Here is a 14739-nt window from a genome sequence, read left to right as displayed (position 1 = left end):
CCTTCGATCTTCATTGTGGCATGCCAGATCTTTAGTTGTGGCATGTGGGATCTAGTTTCCTGACCAGGGATCAAACCCAGGCCTCCTGCATTGACAGTGTGAAGTCTTAGCCACTGCACCACCAGCAAAGTCCCCGAGAACAGAATTTTGAGTTGAGTTTCTTTTCAGAACTTAGGGAGTCTGATCATTTTCATAACTCCTAACAAATGTGCAGGAAGGCATACTCTTTTTCATATGCTTTTATATTGTTTTTGTGTGGACTTTTATCTGACATTTAAGTCCAGCCGAATACCAGACTCAGAATGTCCAGAGCATTAAAGTCCTGGCAGGACATTTCAGACTGTGCTGCTTTATTTTTTTAGAAGTCTTTATTGGTTTTGTTACAATATTGTTTCTGTTTTATGTTTTGGTTCTTTGGTCAGGAGGCATGTGGGATCCTAGCTCCTTGACCAGGGATAGAACCCAAACCTCCTGCATTGGGAGTCAAAGTCTTAACCATTGGACTGCCAGGGAATCCCCTGTGCTGCTTTAAAATCACCTGATTATCGGGCAGATTGTAACCTCAAGAAGGTAACTCAAAAGAGCTCCTTTGGTCAAAGTAGAATTTCATAAATTGCCAACAAATTCATATAAAAACCCGAGTACAGGGATAATATGGGGAAGACTGAAATACCGAAGGTATTATAATTAGCGATAGCTCAGCTTACTAGCCTGAATTTTGATCCCAAGGTTGAAAGGAAAAAGGAATCAGAGCAAGACTTGAAAAACGCTACAGAGGAAACACTACAGGTGGAAAAAGGTGTGTAAAGCTGGAGGGCAAGGCTGAATGCAGAAAATGATACCACGAGCCAGTAGTCATTATGGGGGTGCAACCAGGAAGGGAAGAAACAATTGGCCAGAAAATGACTGGGAAAGAGTCTTCACAGATGACAACAGCTACTAAAGGGAAAAGGAAGACAAAGGCACAGGGCAAAGACAAGAGGTGCTGCTGCTGCTGCTGCTAAGTCACTTCAGTCGTGTCCGACTCTGTGCGACCCCATAGACGGCAGCCCACCAGGCTCCCCCAACCCTGGGATTCTCCAGGCAAGAACACTGGAGTGGGTTGCCATTTCCTTCTCCAATGCATGAAAGGAAAAGTGAAAGTGAAGTCGCTCAGTCATGTCTGACTCTTAGCGACCCCATGGACTGCAGCCTACCAGGCTCCTCCGTCCATGGGATTTTCCAGGCAAGAGTACTGGAGTGGGCTGCCATTGCCCGCTCCAGACAAGAGGTATGAAAGCTACGAAAATGCTGAAAGTTTTTCTCAAGTTATTTTGTTGTTATTGTTCAAATCTACTTGGTTACTGTTAAAGTCTCTTGATCCTTGACCCCCATTTTATTGTTTTAGTTTTTCAGACGTATTCTACACAACACTTACCTATCACGCACCTGCTAATTCCACTGTCTGACTCGTTTCTGCTGATTCTCATCACCATGGCTGTTTCTTACACTCGAGAACACGTGATGATCTTTTTTAAGATTCACTTACTTATATTTTTGGTTGCACCGGGTTTTCATTGCTGCACATGGGCTTGCTCTAGTTGCAGGTGGGAGCCGCTCTCCAGTCGCGGTATGTATTCTTCTCATCGCAGTGGTTTCTCTTGTGGAACACGGGCTCTAGGCACTTGGGCTTCAGTAGCTGTGATGTGCTCTAGGCACATGGGCTTAGTTGCCCCGTGGCACGTGGGATCTCCCTGGACCAGGGATGGAACCCAAGTCTCCTCCATTGGCAGGCGGATTCCTTTCCACTGAAACACCAGGGAAGCCCCTGAAAACGATTCTTAAGAGTTTCTCTGGGAGAAGTTATTGAGGCCTGGGGCTAAGATGTGCTCTTATGAAGAGCAGCAGTCCCCAACCTTTTTGGCATCAGGGATGGGTTTCATGGAAGACAATTTTTCTATGAACTGGGGTCGGGGGGGGCGGGGGGACATGGTTTCAGGATGATTCAAGTGCATTACATTTATTGTACACTTTATTATTATTACATCAGCTCCACCTCAGATCAGGCATTAGATCCTTGAGTTTAGGGACCCTAGCTGTACAGAGGTGCTAGCCTGACACTCCACTACCAGCTAGAGCTGCTTTAAATTCTCAGTTGAAACCACAGAGGTTTCTCTAAACCACTAAGCGGTGCAACTTGTTCTAGCCTTGCTCAAGAAGCCAACAGCTTGTGGATGGGGGATTCTCAACAGCCTTCCCCTGTGTCAACACCGCAGACCCTCTTCCACAAACCTGAACCAGTGCTGTAGGTGGGATTCCTCTTTCTGAGGTGGGAATTTTGTCAACATCACCTTTTAGCTGGTGGGAGGAAGCACCTTTTGGGTTCTGGGTTTTCTTTCTGGGTCTTGATCAAAGTTCCTACCTTGTGAAAACTCAACGGCTCAAGGAGTCTAGGCTAAAAGGGACTACCAAAGTCCGTGGTGTTACCAGCAGCTGTCACTATCAGTGCTCTGGATGTGGGCTGTGTGGTGGGGTCTGCCTCAGGAACTCCTATACTGTCTTGCTAGCTCAGCTATCTACATAGTGATTAAAAACGAAATCTGTTCAGGTTTGTAGTGAGAGGGGTTCTTGGAGGATCCTGGTCCGCTATTTCTTTCAAAAGCAGAAGTTTCCCCCCAGAATTCAGTGTCTTCCCCCTCCCCCAATTCTGTTTATATCATGATGTGTTTTTTAAAAAGGAGCTTCACTGATGGAAGTGCACGTTGGGGATGATTTTGATAAGCTCTCCAATCACAGAAAAGGAAACTATTGCCTGGAAGAGAAATGATTTCCCTTAAGCGAGCTGAGACTTGGGATTCCCCCCAACAATCTCTTCTTTCCGGTGGTTCATTGATAAGGAATCTGCCTGCCAATGCAGGAAACTTGAGTTTGATCCCTGGGTCAGGAAGATCCCCTGGAGAAGGAAATGGCAACCCACTCCAGTATTTTTGCCTGGAAAATCCCATGGACAGAGGAGACTGGCAGACTACAGTCCATGGGGTCCCAAAGAGTTGGGCATGACTGAGCAACTGAGAATGCAGGCATGCATGCAAGGGAAACCAAAACTTAAAAGACAAAAGGTAGATTTCTCTGAATGATCTAAAGGAACAGATTATACTCAAAATTTTAAAATCATAGAAGAGCAAAGATACACATCTACAGGTGGTTAAGTCTGGTTTCCAGAACAAAACACTAAAGAAACCAAGAGAAATATCAATCCAAACTCACAATGGCTGTTGAAGACCTTATGTTGTAACACAGAAACATGCAAGAGAACGCCCCCCAAAAATGAACTAGCTTTAAATGATCATTATATATAAAAAGTTTATTTTAGAAATCACATATCTTTAAAAAAAATAACATTGAAGTTTTAAGTTCTGATCTTGACTGAATGTTACTCACCCTCTGTATGTCAGGGTGTTCTGTGGTATAATTAACGATGTGAGGAAACCAAGTCCCTTTACACTAGTTCGAAACATGAATGTGAGTTTTAAAAGAAGAAAACATTTAAAAAGAAGTTATTTTGGAAACACACATGGAAGCATCTTGATCTTGTAAACAGAAGTCCTGAAACTACAGACACACTGCTGAGACTATTCCAAAAGCTGAAAAAAAGTAGGCATTATCATTTCAATTCATGAACAGTTAAAAAGGTCCAATGGAACCAGTATCAAGAGTGTAGTGTGCTCATCCCAATGCATCTCAGAGAGAAGCAGCAGAAAAGTTAGACCTCGACTTTACCGTTTCGAAGGCTGAAAGTCACAAAATGTGGGTAGTTTTTGGTTGGTAATTTCTTGGGTAGAACTGGTTATCCTTTATTCTACTCAGCAGGTTTCTTTCAGTCTTATAAAAATGGCACCCACAGATGGCCAAGCTCAAATATTGGAGAATCAAGACACAAAATAAATTTAAACTCACTATGGACCCCAAAATATAGCTCTTTGGAAACCTGAACTATAACCTGTGACTTAACATGAAAATGGTTTTATAGATCAAAGAGTTAAAATGATCCTTAAGGATGATGTCTAAAGCAGAAGTTTTAAACAGTAAACTTCAGAAGACTATAAATTAATTTCTATAACATAAAACAATTAGTCTATTTAGTATCTTTGTCAAATGATCCCAGATTGTATTTCTAGGTACTCCTACTCAGATCATGAGGTATCTGTATTGGGGGATGATAAACCAGAACATCTATCTGGTAAGAGGAGCTCAGTGCTCTCTGATGAGGCTAGAATTGAATCCAGAGAAGTACTGTCGCTATATAAAAAATTCTAAGAATAAGAAAACCTGTATTATTTGGTTAATTGCAAAAGAAAAAAGAAAAAAAAATTCTGAGAACACTGCTGCTGGGTGCATCCAAGATGAGTAGTCATGGTACATGCTGCAGGGAACTGAAAGCTAAGATTTAAAATCACGTGAGGAGAAAGTCAACTGATAGAGATCATTCCTGATGATGAGCAACACCAGACAGCAGCAGCCGGTTCACCTAATTTTGATTAGATTGACTACACTGTCAATGTTGCCCATCAAAGGGTAACAAGGTCATCTTACTGAAGAAGTGTTTGAGGTTGTGATAGGACTATGAGGGAAGTGTGCTGCGACCGACACACACCTCCTACGAATCTTCAGAAAAAGCTGGCCATTCATTTCACTGAAGTGAAACGTGTGTTGACAGTAAAGTTGCAGATCTGAGCTTTATTATCAGAATGACGTCATTTTAGGATAGAATTGATAGATTTTCTAAAACGAACTTAATATGGCATAAAACTCTTGATTCTCAGAGCTGTATGCCTATATATCTGCCGAAATGTATTTTGGAAATATACAAGGAGGAGGCAGAACAGGCACAGAAGCTGACAAAAATATCCGGATGCACATTCCTCATGACAGATCCACATGGGATCCAGAAAGCACTTTAATACCCTATCCTTCAAGTGATCAAGAGTCTAAAGAAAGCCAGTCCTGTATTTACAAAACTGATGAAAATCACACTGTAATAATCAGTGAGTGCAGAACAACCGCAGAGATGTGTTCCCAACTTTTTCCACCATGATTCTCCATCAAGGTAAAAAAAGATTCTTTCATACAAATCCCAGACAGATGTAGAGGCGGCAGCACAACCGCCGGAGGTGGAGCGATGACTTACTACTGAGGCTGGTGACGGACAAGGAGGGGGTTGGTGGAAAAGAGGGCAGAGTCCTCCAGAAAAGAACCCTGTGGAGCGCAGGCAGCTCTAGTCCGTGGTCGACCTCCGGTACCAAAACCGTGCCCGGAAGTCATCGCTGCAGGTCATGAAGCCAGGGTTGGTGGGCGAGTGCACGATGCAGCGCACAATGTTGTTGTGGCCCAGCGAGAGCAGGTTCCGGCGCTCGGCCGTGCGCGAGTCCCAGCAGCACAGGCTGATGGTCCTCTCGTCGGGCAGCAGCACGTAGTCCTCCGTGTGGTTGAAGACAGCCTGCGTCCGGTGCACCTGCCGCCCGCTCAAGCCAGCGCCTGTGCAGAGACCAAGAGGTTAGGGGCCTGGGTGCCAGGGCCAGCTTTCCAGGTTCACATCTAGAACTTAGACAACAGTTCTACTTTTGTTATTAGCTGTACTGATATAAACACAGTATTAATTGTTGAAGTAATACACATTTATTGTTCGATTTTGGAAACTCTTAAAAACACCTTAAAAAGAAAAAGAATATACAAGTGGTGCCACATTATCTAACTTCATGTTGGGTACACTTACTTCTCCACGCTTTCTTCCTAGCTGCAAAGTATCCCACTGTTTGGAAGCACCATTACTTAATGATCCTTTTCTTGCCATGCATTTAGTTTGTATCCAATAGGGATACTGTGATAAACATCCTCGGTGGAGAAAACATTATTTCTTTGGGATTAAATTCCCAGCACTAGAAGCCCTGGGATGTATGAGCAGCCACTCTCCAGAAGGCAGTTTTATGCTTTTTAATGACCATGAATAAAAAACCGTATTTTATGTTTAAAGTATTACATAAACTATTACCCACCCCACAAAAAAATCTGTCTGATAACCTTATACCCAGGGTTAACATTTTGATGAGCAACTTTTCTAAATATCTCTGTGCACTGTACACTCATTTCTAATTTATATAAGTCAGAGCCTACTACATGTGGTGGAGACCTACAAAGAGGGGAATACAGCTCAATGGGTAAAAATACACACTGTGGTGCTGGACTCAGTACTTACTCTGGACATGACCCTGAACAAATGACTTATTCCCCAGGCCTCATCTGTTCCGTGGGGATAATCAGAGCACCTGTCCTCAGGATGCTGTGGGGATTAAAAGGAGGTGTGATGTCCAGTCCACCTGGCAGGCTCAGTGTTCAACAAACATTACTATGAGTGTGTGTGCATGCTTCCCAAGACTCTTAAATTTCTAACAGTGGGTATAGCAGGTCAAAAATATATGTATATATACACCAAGTTGCTCTTCAGAAATATTTTACCAATCGATATTCCTAACAATATGTGATTTCCCAAAATGTCTATTGATACTAGATAATACCAATCTTTTAAATTCCTAAAATCTAATGAGCAAGAAAAGGATACTTCCATTTTTGTTTCTTAGGTTTTTGGTGAAGTTGGCCATCTTTTCTTGGGTTCACTGACCAATATCTGACATGTTTATTACATACGCTATGGATATTTCCTCCGAAGTCCATCATTTTAATTTTGTTTACAGCGTTTAAAATTAACTTCTAATATCAAAATGTCTAATATTTACTTGATAGTTTTCCCTTCTTCATTATTTCAAGAGCCCTTTGAATTCTAACTAAACATTAAAACTGGAAAAACAGATCCAAAAGTGCTGACATGAAGGGGTCTTAAACTGTGAATTAGGAAAAAGGGCAATTTGCATATAAATTCAGTATAATCTCATTAAAAAACCAAATCCAAATTCTCTAGCAAAACCAACCAATCAACCACATATAACCACAAAAATGTTCCAAACATTCCTAAAACAAAAATGACTCCTCCGCACTGCACCAGCTACAGTGGAAGCCAAGGAGGAAGCTGACTCTGGTCACCATGAGATAATCCTAAGGTAGGTTATGCTGCACCCTAGCGGTTCCCAGGTCACTAACTCTCCAATCTTCTCCACTTACTAGCACCACAGGAGATCCCTTACAATAGTGTTTTCTTATGAGTTTTAAGTTCTGGGCACAGTGATTTCAGTGTGTGACACAAACACCTCACAACAGAGGAAACTAGCTGGTTTTCTACCAAACAGCCTTTTGATGCTACGAGGATCAAAAGGATGAAACACAATATTTTAACACTTACTGTCAAATAATTAAATCTGAACATGGACTGCTAGGGATAGGATCCATTTAAATGGATCTCGTAAAAAGAGCTCTAGCACAATTGTTACAACCAGAGACCAATGTGAATTAATCAGAGAATCAGACTAACATCATCACGTATTTATACAGGTTCAGAATACTTGGGGGAGAAAGCAATGGCACCCCACTCCAGTATTCTTGCCTAGAAAATCCCATGGATGGAGGAGCCTGGTAGGCTGCAGTCCATGCGGTCGCTAAGAGTCAGACACAACTGAGCAACTTCACTTTCACTTTTCACTTTCATGCATTGGAGAAGGAAATGCAACCCACTCCAGTGTTCTTGCCTGGAGAATCCCAGGGATGGGGGAGCCTGGTGGGCTGCCCCATATGGGGTCACACAGAGTTGGACACAACTGAAGTGACTTAGGAGAACACTTGGGGTTTCTTCTGGGGGCTTCCTCTCTTCAGGCACAAGGCAAGATCTTCCCTCTCACTCACTGAGGGTTTTCTCTGCACTATGTTCATGTTTTTGTGGGCAACAGGCAGGCTGTGGGTATACAAATGAACCTCCAAACTCTCAAGTGTTACTTGCATGGAATCAGATCTAATTTTAGATCTGATTTTAGATGAGCCAAGTTAAGAAACTGTGGCTTCTACTTCCAACTCTGCCTCTTGTTTGATTCACACGGATTTACTATGTGGATCTGTTTCGAGTTCTGGAAACTAAAACAGCTCAGAAACGTGAATTGATATCAACCTCTTACATACCTGTGTATCTGACCAGCGTTCGTCCTGTTGATATTTCCCAAAGTTTAGCTACAGAGTCTTTTCCACTTGACAGAATGTATTTAGAATTTTTCGAAAAGATGGCAGAACAAACTTCTGCGCCATCATGTGCTTTCTCGAACGTTGTGATGCACCGATTTGAGACGCCATCCCATAATTTGATGCAGCCATCCTTGCTACCAGTCACGTACATATTGGCACTAGGATTGTAATTCACTGAACATATGGCATCAGTGTGCTGATCTTGAGGGTTGCAAGAGACAAAGCACTGAAATGTGTTGATGTCATAAAGTCGAAGTGTCGGATGCTGAGTCCCCACAAGTATAAAGTCTCCAGAAGGATGAAAGGAGATGGAGCGTAACATTTCAGCCTCCTGTCAGGAGTGGGGGTGGGAGGCGGGGTTGTGGGGAGAGAAACCACTATTAAACCTAGAGGAAATGCACAGAATATCTGGCCAATGCAGGGAATCCATAAAACAATGACCAGATATTACACAGGCACGAGAAGAACAAACTTAATGAGAATCATTTAAACAAAGATTTCCGAAACTATTTACTGGTGAGATTATTCCAAAGAACACAGAAGTGAGCTTCATTATTTTCAAATAAACAACGGGTGAACTCAGAATGGAATCTTATCATTCTATGATACATTTGTGGAGCTTCCCTGGTGACTGAGACCATAAAGAATCTGCCTACAACTCGGGAGACCCATGTTCAATCCCTGGGTCGGAAGATCTCCCAAAGAAGGGAATGGCAACCTACTCCAGCACTCTTGTCTATAGAATTCCATGGACAGAGGACCCTGACGGGTTATATTTACAATCCATGGGGTTGCAAAGAAATGGACATGACTGAGAGACTAACACACACACACGATACCTTCATATACAATTAGTGAATAAACAACTGTACTTTAAGAATAGCTCCTTAGGACTTCCCCAGCAGTCCAGTGGTTAAGACTCTGTGCTTCCACTCCAGGGGGCACAGATCTGATCCCTGGTCAGGGAACTAAGGCAATGGCACCCTACTCCAGTACTCTTGCCTGGAAAATCCCATAGACGGAGGAGCCTGGTAGGCTGCAGTTCATGGGGTCGCTAAGAGTCTGACATGACTGAGCAACTTCACTTTCACACATTGGAGAGGGAAATGGCAACCCACTCCAGTGTTCTTGCCTGGAGAATCCCAGGGATGGGGGAAGCCTAGTGGGCTGCTATCTATGGGGTCGCACAGAGTCGGACACGACTGAAGTGACGCAGCAGCAGCAGCAGCAGGGAACTAAGATCCGCCCCCAAAGAATAGCTTCTTTGTCCCAGGGCTCCAAATATTGAGGTGGAAGCCACTACTAAAACACCAGAAGGTCTGAACTGTGTATTCAGAATAAGGCAACCAAATGTTGCTTTTTCAGCAAATACCTGTGTCTCAACTAAATAATTTTGTAATTCCCGTAAGCTACACTGTAGAGAAGTTGGTTATGTTTTGCCTTTAAGCAAGAATCTGCAGCCTTTAGAGTGATGTAAGTTCTGAACCATCTCTCTGACCACAAGCTGTCCTGAGTGGCCAGAGGAGCGCCGTGCCACCTGGGGCAGGCAATGCATCCTCCTTGTTGTTTACAGGATGATCACTGAGACAACTTTTAGATAGAGAAGAGTCACACATCAGCTCACTGTATTTAAGAAAAAAAAGAAGAAGCTCCTTTCCAAATATTCCTCACCTGGATGTATTTGAAGGCTCTTTTTGCAGACGGTTTGGAATAATCAAATAATTTAAGAGTATAATCCCTTGAACCAGAGGCGAGGATCTGTTCTGTTGGGTGGAAGGCGAGACACGTGACTTCATCCACATGGTCGTAAAGAGTTCGAATCACTGGGTGGTTTTCCATGTTCTGCTGTGCAGTCTCGTTCATCATGACCTAGGCCGACAAGGAGAGAAGAGAAACTCTAAGTGTACTCACTCTCGTTCTTCCAAGAAGGGACAACAGAAGATAAACAGTAAGATGTGACTGGGATCTTCACCTCGATCGGCATGGCACTTTTGGCCAGCATTCTTTCTGTGTCTAGGATTTTTATGGATGCGTCAGCAGATCCAGTAGCTATTAGCTGCCCATCTCTACTATAGGTAGCTACGCGACAGGGTCCTTTGTGGGACGTGACGTAGCAGGTTTCGTACTCTGATGCTTCTGGGGACATAGTCTGGACATCTGCATCAAACTCCAAGTCAATGCCTGTGCCAGGGGCAACTGTGTCTGACCGACCAATTGCATACTGAACTGCAGTGTCGTCATTTTCCATTCCTGAAAGCAGTAAAGATGAAAGGCATGGGAAAACATTATTTTAAAAGGACAAGGCAAAGTTCTCGATCCAAACTGGGAATGCTGTTTGCCAATATCAATATATTAGTTCTTCGAGCCACATGACACTTAATACTGTACAGAATTACGTATGTTGAGCTGGGGGCACAGTGACAAGGCTGTGAGGCAATACGGGTTGTGGGAAGTTAGGCTCCACTAGGTGAAGTCCTCTCCCCAGATATGTGCCTCTGAAATGTTCTACTTTAACCACAACTATACAAGCTGAAGAAAGCACTTCTGTAGTTAAATCGCTCACTTTTTCCTGTTCTGAATTTTAATATTTTGAGTGTTGAGATCTGTCATTAGCAGCTTTGAAGCTCATTAAGTCAGACATAGTGTTAGTAGTAGCACCAGTGAAAGATCTTTGAAAAGTGTTAAGCTATGAATAAAGTCAATCAAGAATATTCGTTTTGAATTGCAAAATAACGACATTGTACAAACAATGTTGATTAGTATAGAAAAAATCAGAAATGCAGATGAACAAAAAAATAAACATAATCTTGTATGACATATCACCCAGAGATAATTACTGCTAACATGGTGATATGAATTCTTCTGAGCCTTTCTCCATGCACACAGTTGTTTCATTTCTTAAAACAAAAATAAAACCACACCATATAACATGCTGGAACTTACTTGGTCATTTAACCATACAGAACACACACCTGGTCAGTGTAATAAATGTTCATCCACATCACACTGTTGGACCCAATTTTATGGGTACGAGAACCTTTATAACCAATTCCATATTGCTGGGCATTTCAGTGGGAATCATTCTATTTCCCAAGCCTAATCTCACAATTTACATTGCCAAGTCAAAGGGTACAAACATGTATGGTAATTCTTATTGCTTCCTATGACACAGGCAAGCACCAGGATATACTGTTGAACAAGACAAGGTTCAAGGTTTTTATTAAACTTTCAGTTTTCTGGTGGGTGGTAGGATTGTGAGGGAAACGACAACTCTAGACAATAAAGAGAAGTTCAGACAGACATTCTATAATGAGGAAAATAGGACTGTTGTTCAGAGCAAATGGGGAAATATGGGAAAGATGTTCAAGTTATTTTAGAAGAGATGAGGAAGACTCTGAGATGACATTTGAATTGAGATTTGAAGCAATAATAAATAGAACAGCAGAAAGCACGAGATAATTCATATGAAAATCCAGAGCCTAGAAAGAATCAGCTCAAAACCTTCACAATCTGGACTTTGTTTACTCCTCCAGTATCTAGCACTCTACTTGATACATACTAGCACTAAAATGAAAGGGCAATCATCTTGAAAAACATCTGAAACTGTCATGGGCTCAACGAAGAACTTGCATTCACAAGTTACCAAGTTTGATGAGATGCAGGAGCTGCTCCGAGGGTGCACACACAGACTGAGGCTTGATTTCATTGATGAGGCCATTGGCAATGCTGATATAGCCGTCATAGAGCAGCTGGCTAATGATCAGCTTGTAGAGCTGCTGGCGGTCCTTCAAGCCCACTTTGGTTCTGTACATCTTGGAGAAGGGGAAGATAATTTTCCTGCAAGCTGTAAGAAGAGAAAACAGGTGATAATGAAGGGCAAAGGCAGGAGTAAACCACAGAAGCAACACAGGAATCTGGTCAGACTTTTCAGGGTTTAAATCCCAGCTCTAGCAGTATTCTCTTTGGTTGGCAACTATGTTTCTCTGAGATCAGGGGCCTCAGCTCTCAAAAGTCAGTAAAGGTTAAACATGACAGGGCATGTAGATTCTTTTGTGCACAGTGGCATACAAACAGCTCAAAATATGTCAGCCAACATTTACAACTAAATCTCTCTTCATCGTTGTTTCTTTGCCAAATTAGCCACCCGCAACTTTTTCACTGCAATCCCCAGAATCTTCCATTTCTTCTGCTAATAAAACACTGATAATGTTGTAATAGCTAAGAGAGCTGCTATTGTAGGATGCCCAGACATTACTGTTTACACCAGCCTAAGCTGTTACATTTACTAAGGTCAGTTATGGTTATTCTTAAAACATCTTTTAAGACAATGGAGCTTGTTATGTTACATAATTTAATTACACAGTAAATCAAAACATAAGGGCAAAAAGCTATCATGTAATGAAAACTAAGTCAAGTTGAATGCTTTGGAAAGCATTGCTTAATAAAATATTTGCAAACAGGATATGGCGAGAACAACTACTTTAAAAAATGGAAAAATTGGAAGGACTGTGCACTTTGATTTACAAGTTCTCAGTCTCAGAAAGCAAAGGAGAAAATTGTAAATAATTGTTGGTTTTTGAGTTTATGGGGAAAAAACCCCCAGAACTCCAACTGGTGAACATGATTAGATAATCTGATTACAAAAATCAACCTCTGTATATATGTGTAGGTCTGTACAGACACCAGAGATGGGAAACAATAAAGAATAAGTCACTGGCAGACAGGTGGCTGTGGCAGAGAAGAAAACTGAAAGACAGACCACAGGAGAGAGAATATAAGAAGGGTGGTCAGCGGTCTATTAACACCAGCACCTCCTGGTACTGCTGCACTACACAAGAGTAATTCTGAAAGTGGGAGATTGTAGTAAAGGGGTGGGGAACAATGTCTTTAACTGCACAATGCCCTCTGGAGAATTACTGAGGCTACTGATCATAAGAACAGTTAACATTTACTGGGTGCTGACCAGGTTTCATCTCAAACCTCGACCACATCCTGTGAAAGAGGTCCAGTAATCTTGTTTACAGGTGAGGAGGGGATACAACCTGCCCAAGGTCTCAGAACTGGAAGGAATCAGGATTGGAATGTAGGTGGTTTGACTTTAGAGACTGTGTTGTTACTAACCACTGCTGGTACAATTCCTTAAAACCTTAATGATATTAATAAAGTTAGCTAAAATTCACTAGACATTCAGTACAGCATATAACGAGGTGGCACAGTGGTAAGGAACCCACCTGCCAGGTTGGATCCCGGAGTCGGGAAGATCCCCTAGAAGAGGAAATGGCAACCCACTCCAGTATTCTTGCCTGGGAAATCCCACTGACAGGAGCCTGGCAGGCTTCAGTCCATGGGGTCACAAGAGTCGGACGTGACTGAGTATGCACGCCAAGCCACAGTACATAATACACATGCTGGAAGCAACAAATATGCAAACCTCATTCAACCCTCATTTAATCTCACTTTCAGTTCAGTTCAGTCACTCAGTCATGTCTGACTCTTTGCGACCCCATGAATCGCAGCATGCCAGGCCTTCCTGTCCATCACCAACTCCCGGAGTTCACTCAGATTCACGTTCATCGAGTCCGTGATGCCATCAAACCATCTCATCCTCTGTCGTCCCCTTCTCCTCCTGCCCCCAATCCCTCCCAGCATCAGTCTTTTCCAGTGAGTCAACTCTTCGCACGAAGTGGCCAAAGTATTGGAGTTTCAGCTTTAGCATCATCCCTTCCAAAGAAATCCCAGGGCTGATCTCCTTCAGAATGGACTGGTTGGATCTCCTTGCAGTCCAAGGGACTCTCAAGAGTCTTCTCCAACACCACAGTTCAAAAGCATCAATTGTTTGGCACTCAGCTTTCTTCACAGTCCAACTCTCACATCCATACATGACCACTGGAAAAACCATAGCCTTGACTAGACAGACTCTAGTCGGCAAAGTAATGTCTCTGCTTTTGAATATGCTATCTAGGTTGGTCATAACTTTTCTTCCAAGGAGTAAGTGTCTTTTAATTTCATGGCTGCAGTCACCATCTGCAGTGATTTTGGAGCCCCCCAAAATAAAGTCTGACACTGTTTCCACTGTTTCCCCATCTATTTGCCATGAAGTGATGGGACCAGATGCCATGATCTTCATTTTCTGAATGTTGAGCTTTAAGCCAGCTTTTTCACTCTCCACTTTTACTTTCATCAAGAGGCTTTTTAGTTCCTCTTCACTTTCTGCCATAAGGGTGGTGTTATCTGCATATCTGAGGTTATTGATATTTCTCCTGGAAATCTTGATTCCAGCTTGTGTTTCTTCCAGTCCAGCGTTTCTCATGATGTAAATAAGCAGGGTGACAATATACAGCCTTGATGTACTCCTTTTCCTATTTGGAACCAGTCTGTTGTTCCATGTCCAGTTCTAACTGTTGCTTCCTGAGCTGCATACAGATTTCTCAAGAGGCAGGTTAGGTGGTCTGGTATTCCCATCTCTCTCAGAATTTTCCACAGTTTATTGTGATCCACACAGTCAAAGGCTTTGGCATAATCAATAAAGCAGAAATAGATGTTTTCCTGGAACTCTCTTGCTTTTTTCATGATCCAGCGGAT

At 42.5% G+C, this 14739-nt stretch overlaps 1 protein-coding gene across 2 annotated transcripts in view; it reads right to left on the bottom strand.

Moving 5' to 3' along the window:
* Positions 1–3322: 3322 nt before the first annotated feature.
* Positions 3323–14739, bottom strand: part of CSTF1 (cleavage stimulation factor subunit 1) — a 12680-nt gene continuing 1263 nt past the window's right edge. Inside the window, exons 2-6 of one of the 2 annotated variants that reach the window (XM_040248631.1) lie at positions 11801–12001; positions 10130–10407; positions 9829–10026; positions 8098–8488; positions 3323–5514 (exon numbers count right to left, since the gene is read on the bottom strand). In XM_040248631.1, the coding sequence (XP_040104565.1) occupies positions 5255–5514; positions 8098–8488; positions 9829–10026; positions 10130–10407; positions 11801–11969 (1296 nt within the window). In that variant the 5' untranslated portion in view covers positions 11970–12001 and the 3' untranslated portion in view covers positions 3323–5254. The remainder of the gene's footprint in view (positions 5515–8097; positions 8489–9828; positions 10027–10129; positions 10408–11800; positions 12002–14739) is intronic. The other variant, XM_040248632.1, reaches the window with a different exon arrangement.

The sequence above is a fragment of the Oryx dammah genome, unplaced genomic scaffold (genome assembly GCF_014754425.2).
Source record: "Oryx dammah isolate SB20612 unplaced genomic scaffold, SCBI_Odam_1.1 HiC_scaffold_10, whole genome shotgun sequence".
Classification (NCBI taxonomy): domain Eukaryota; kingdom Metazoa; phylum Chordata; class Mammalia; order Artiodactyla; family Bovidae; genus Oryx; species Oryx dammah.
This window is presented reverse-complemented; position numbering and strand designations above follow the sequence as displayed.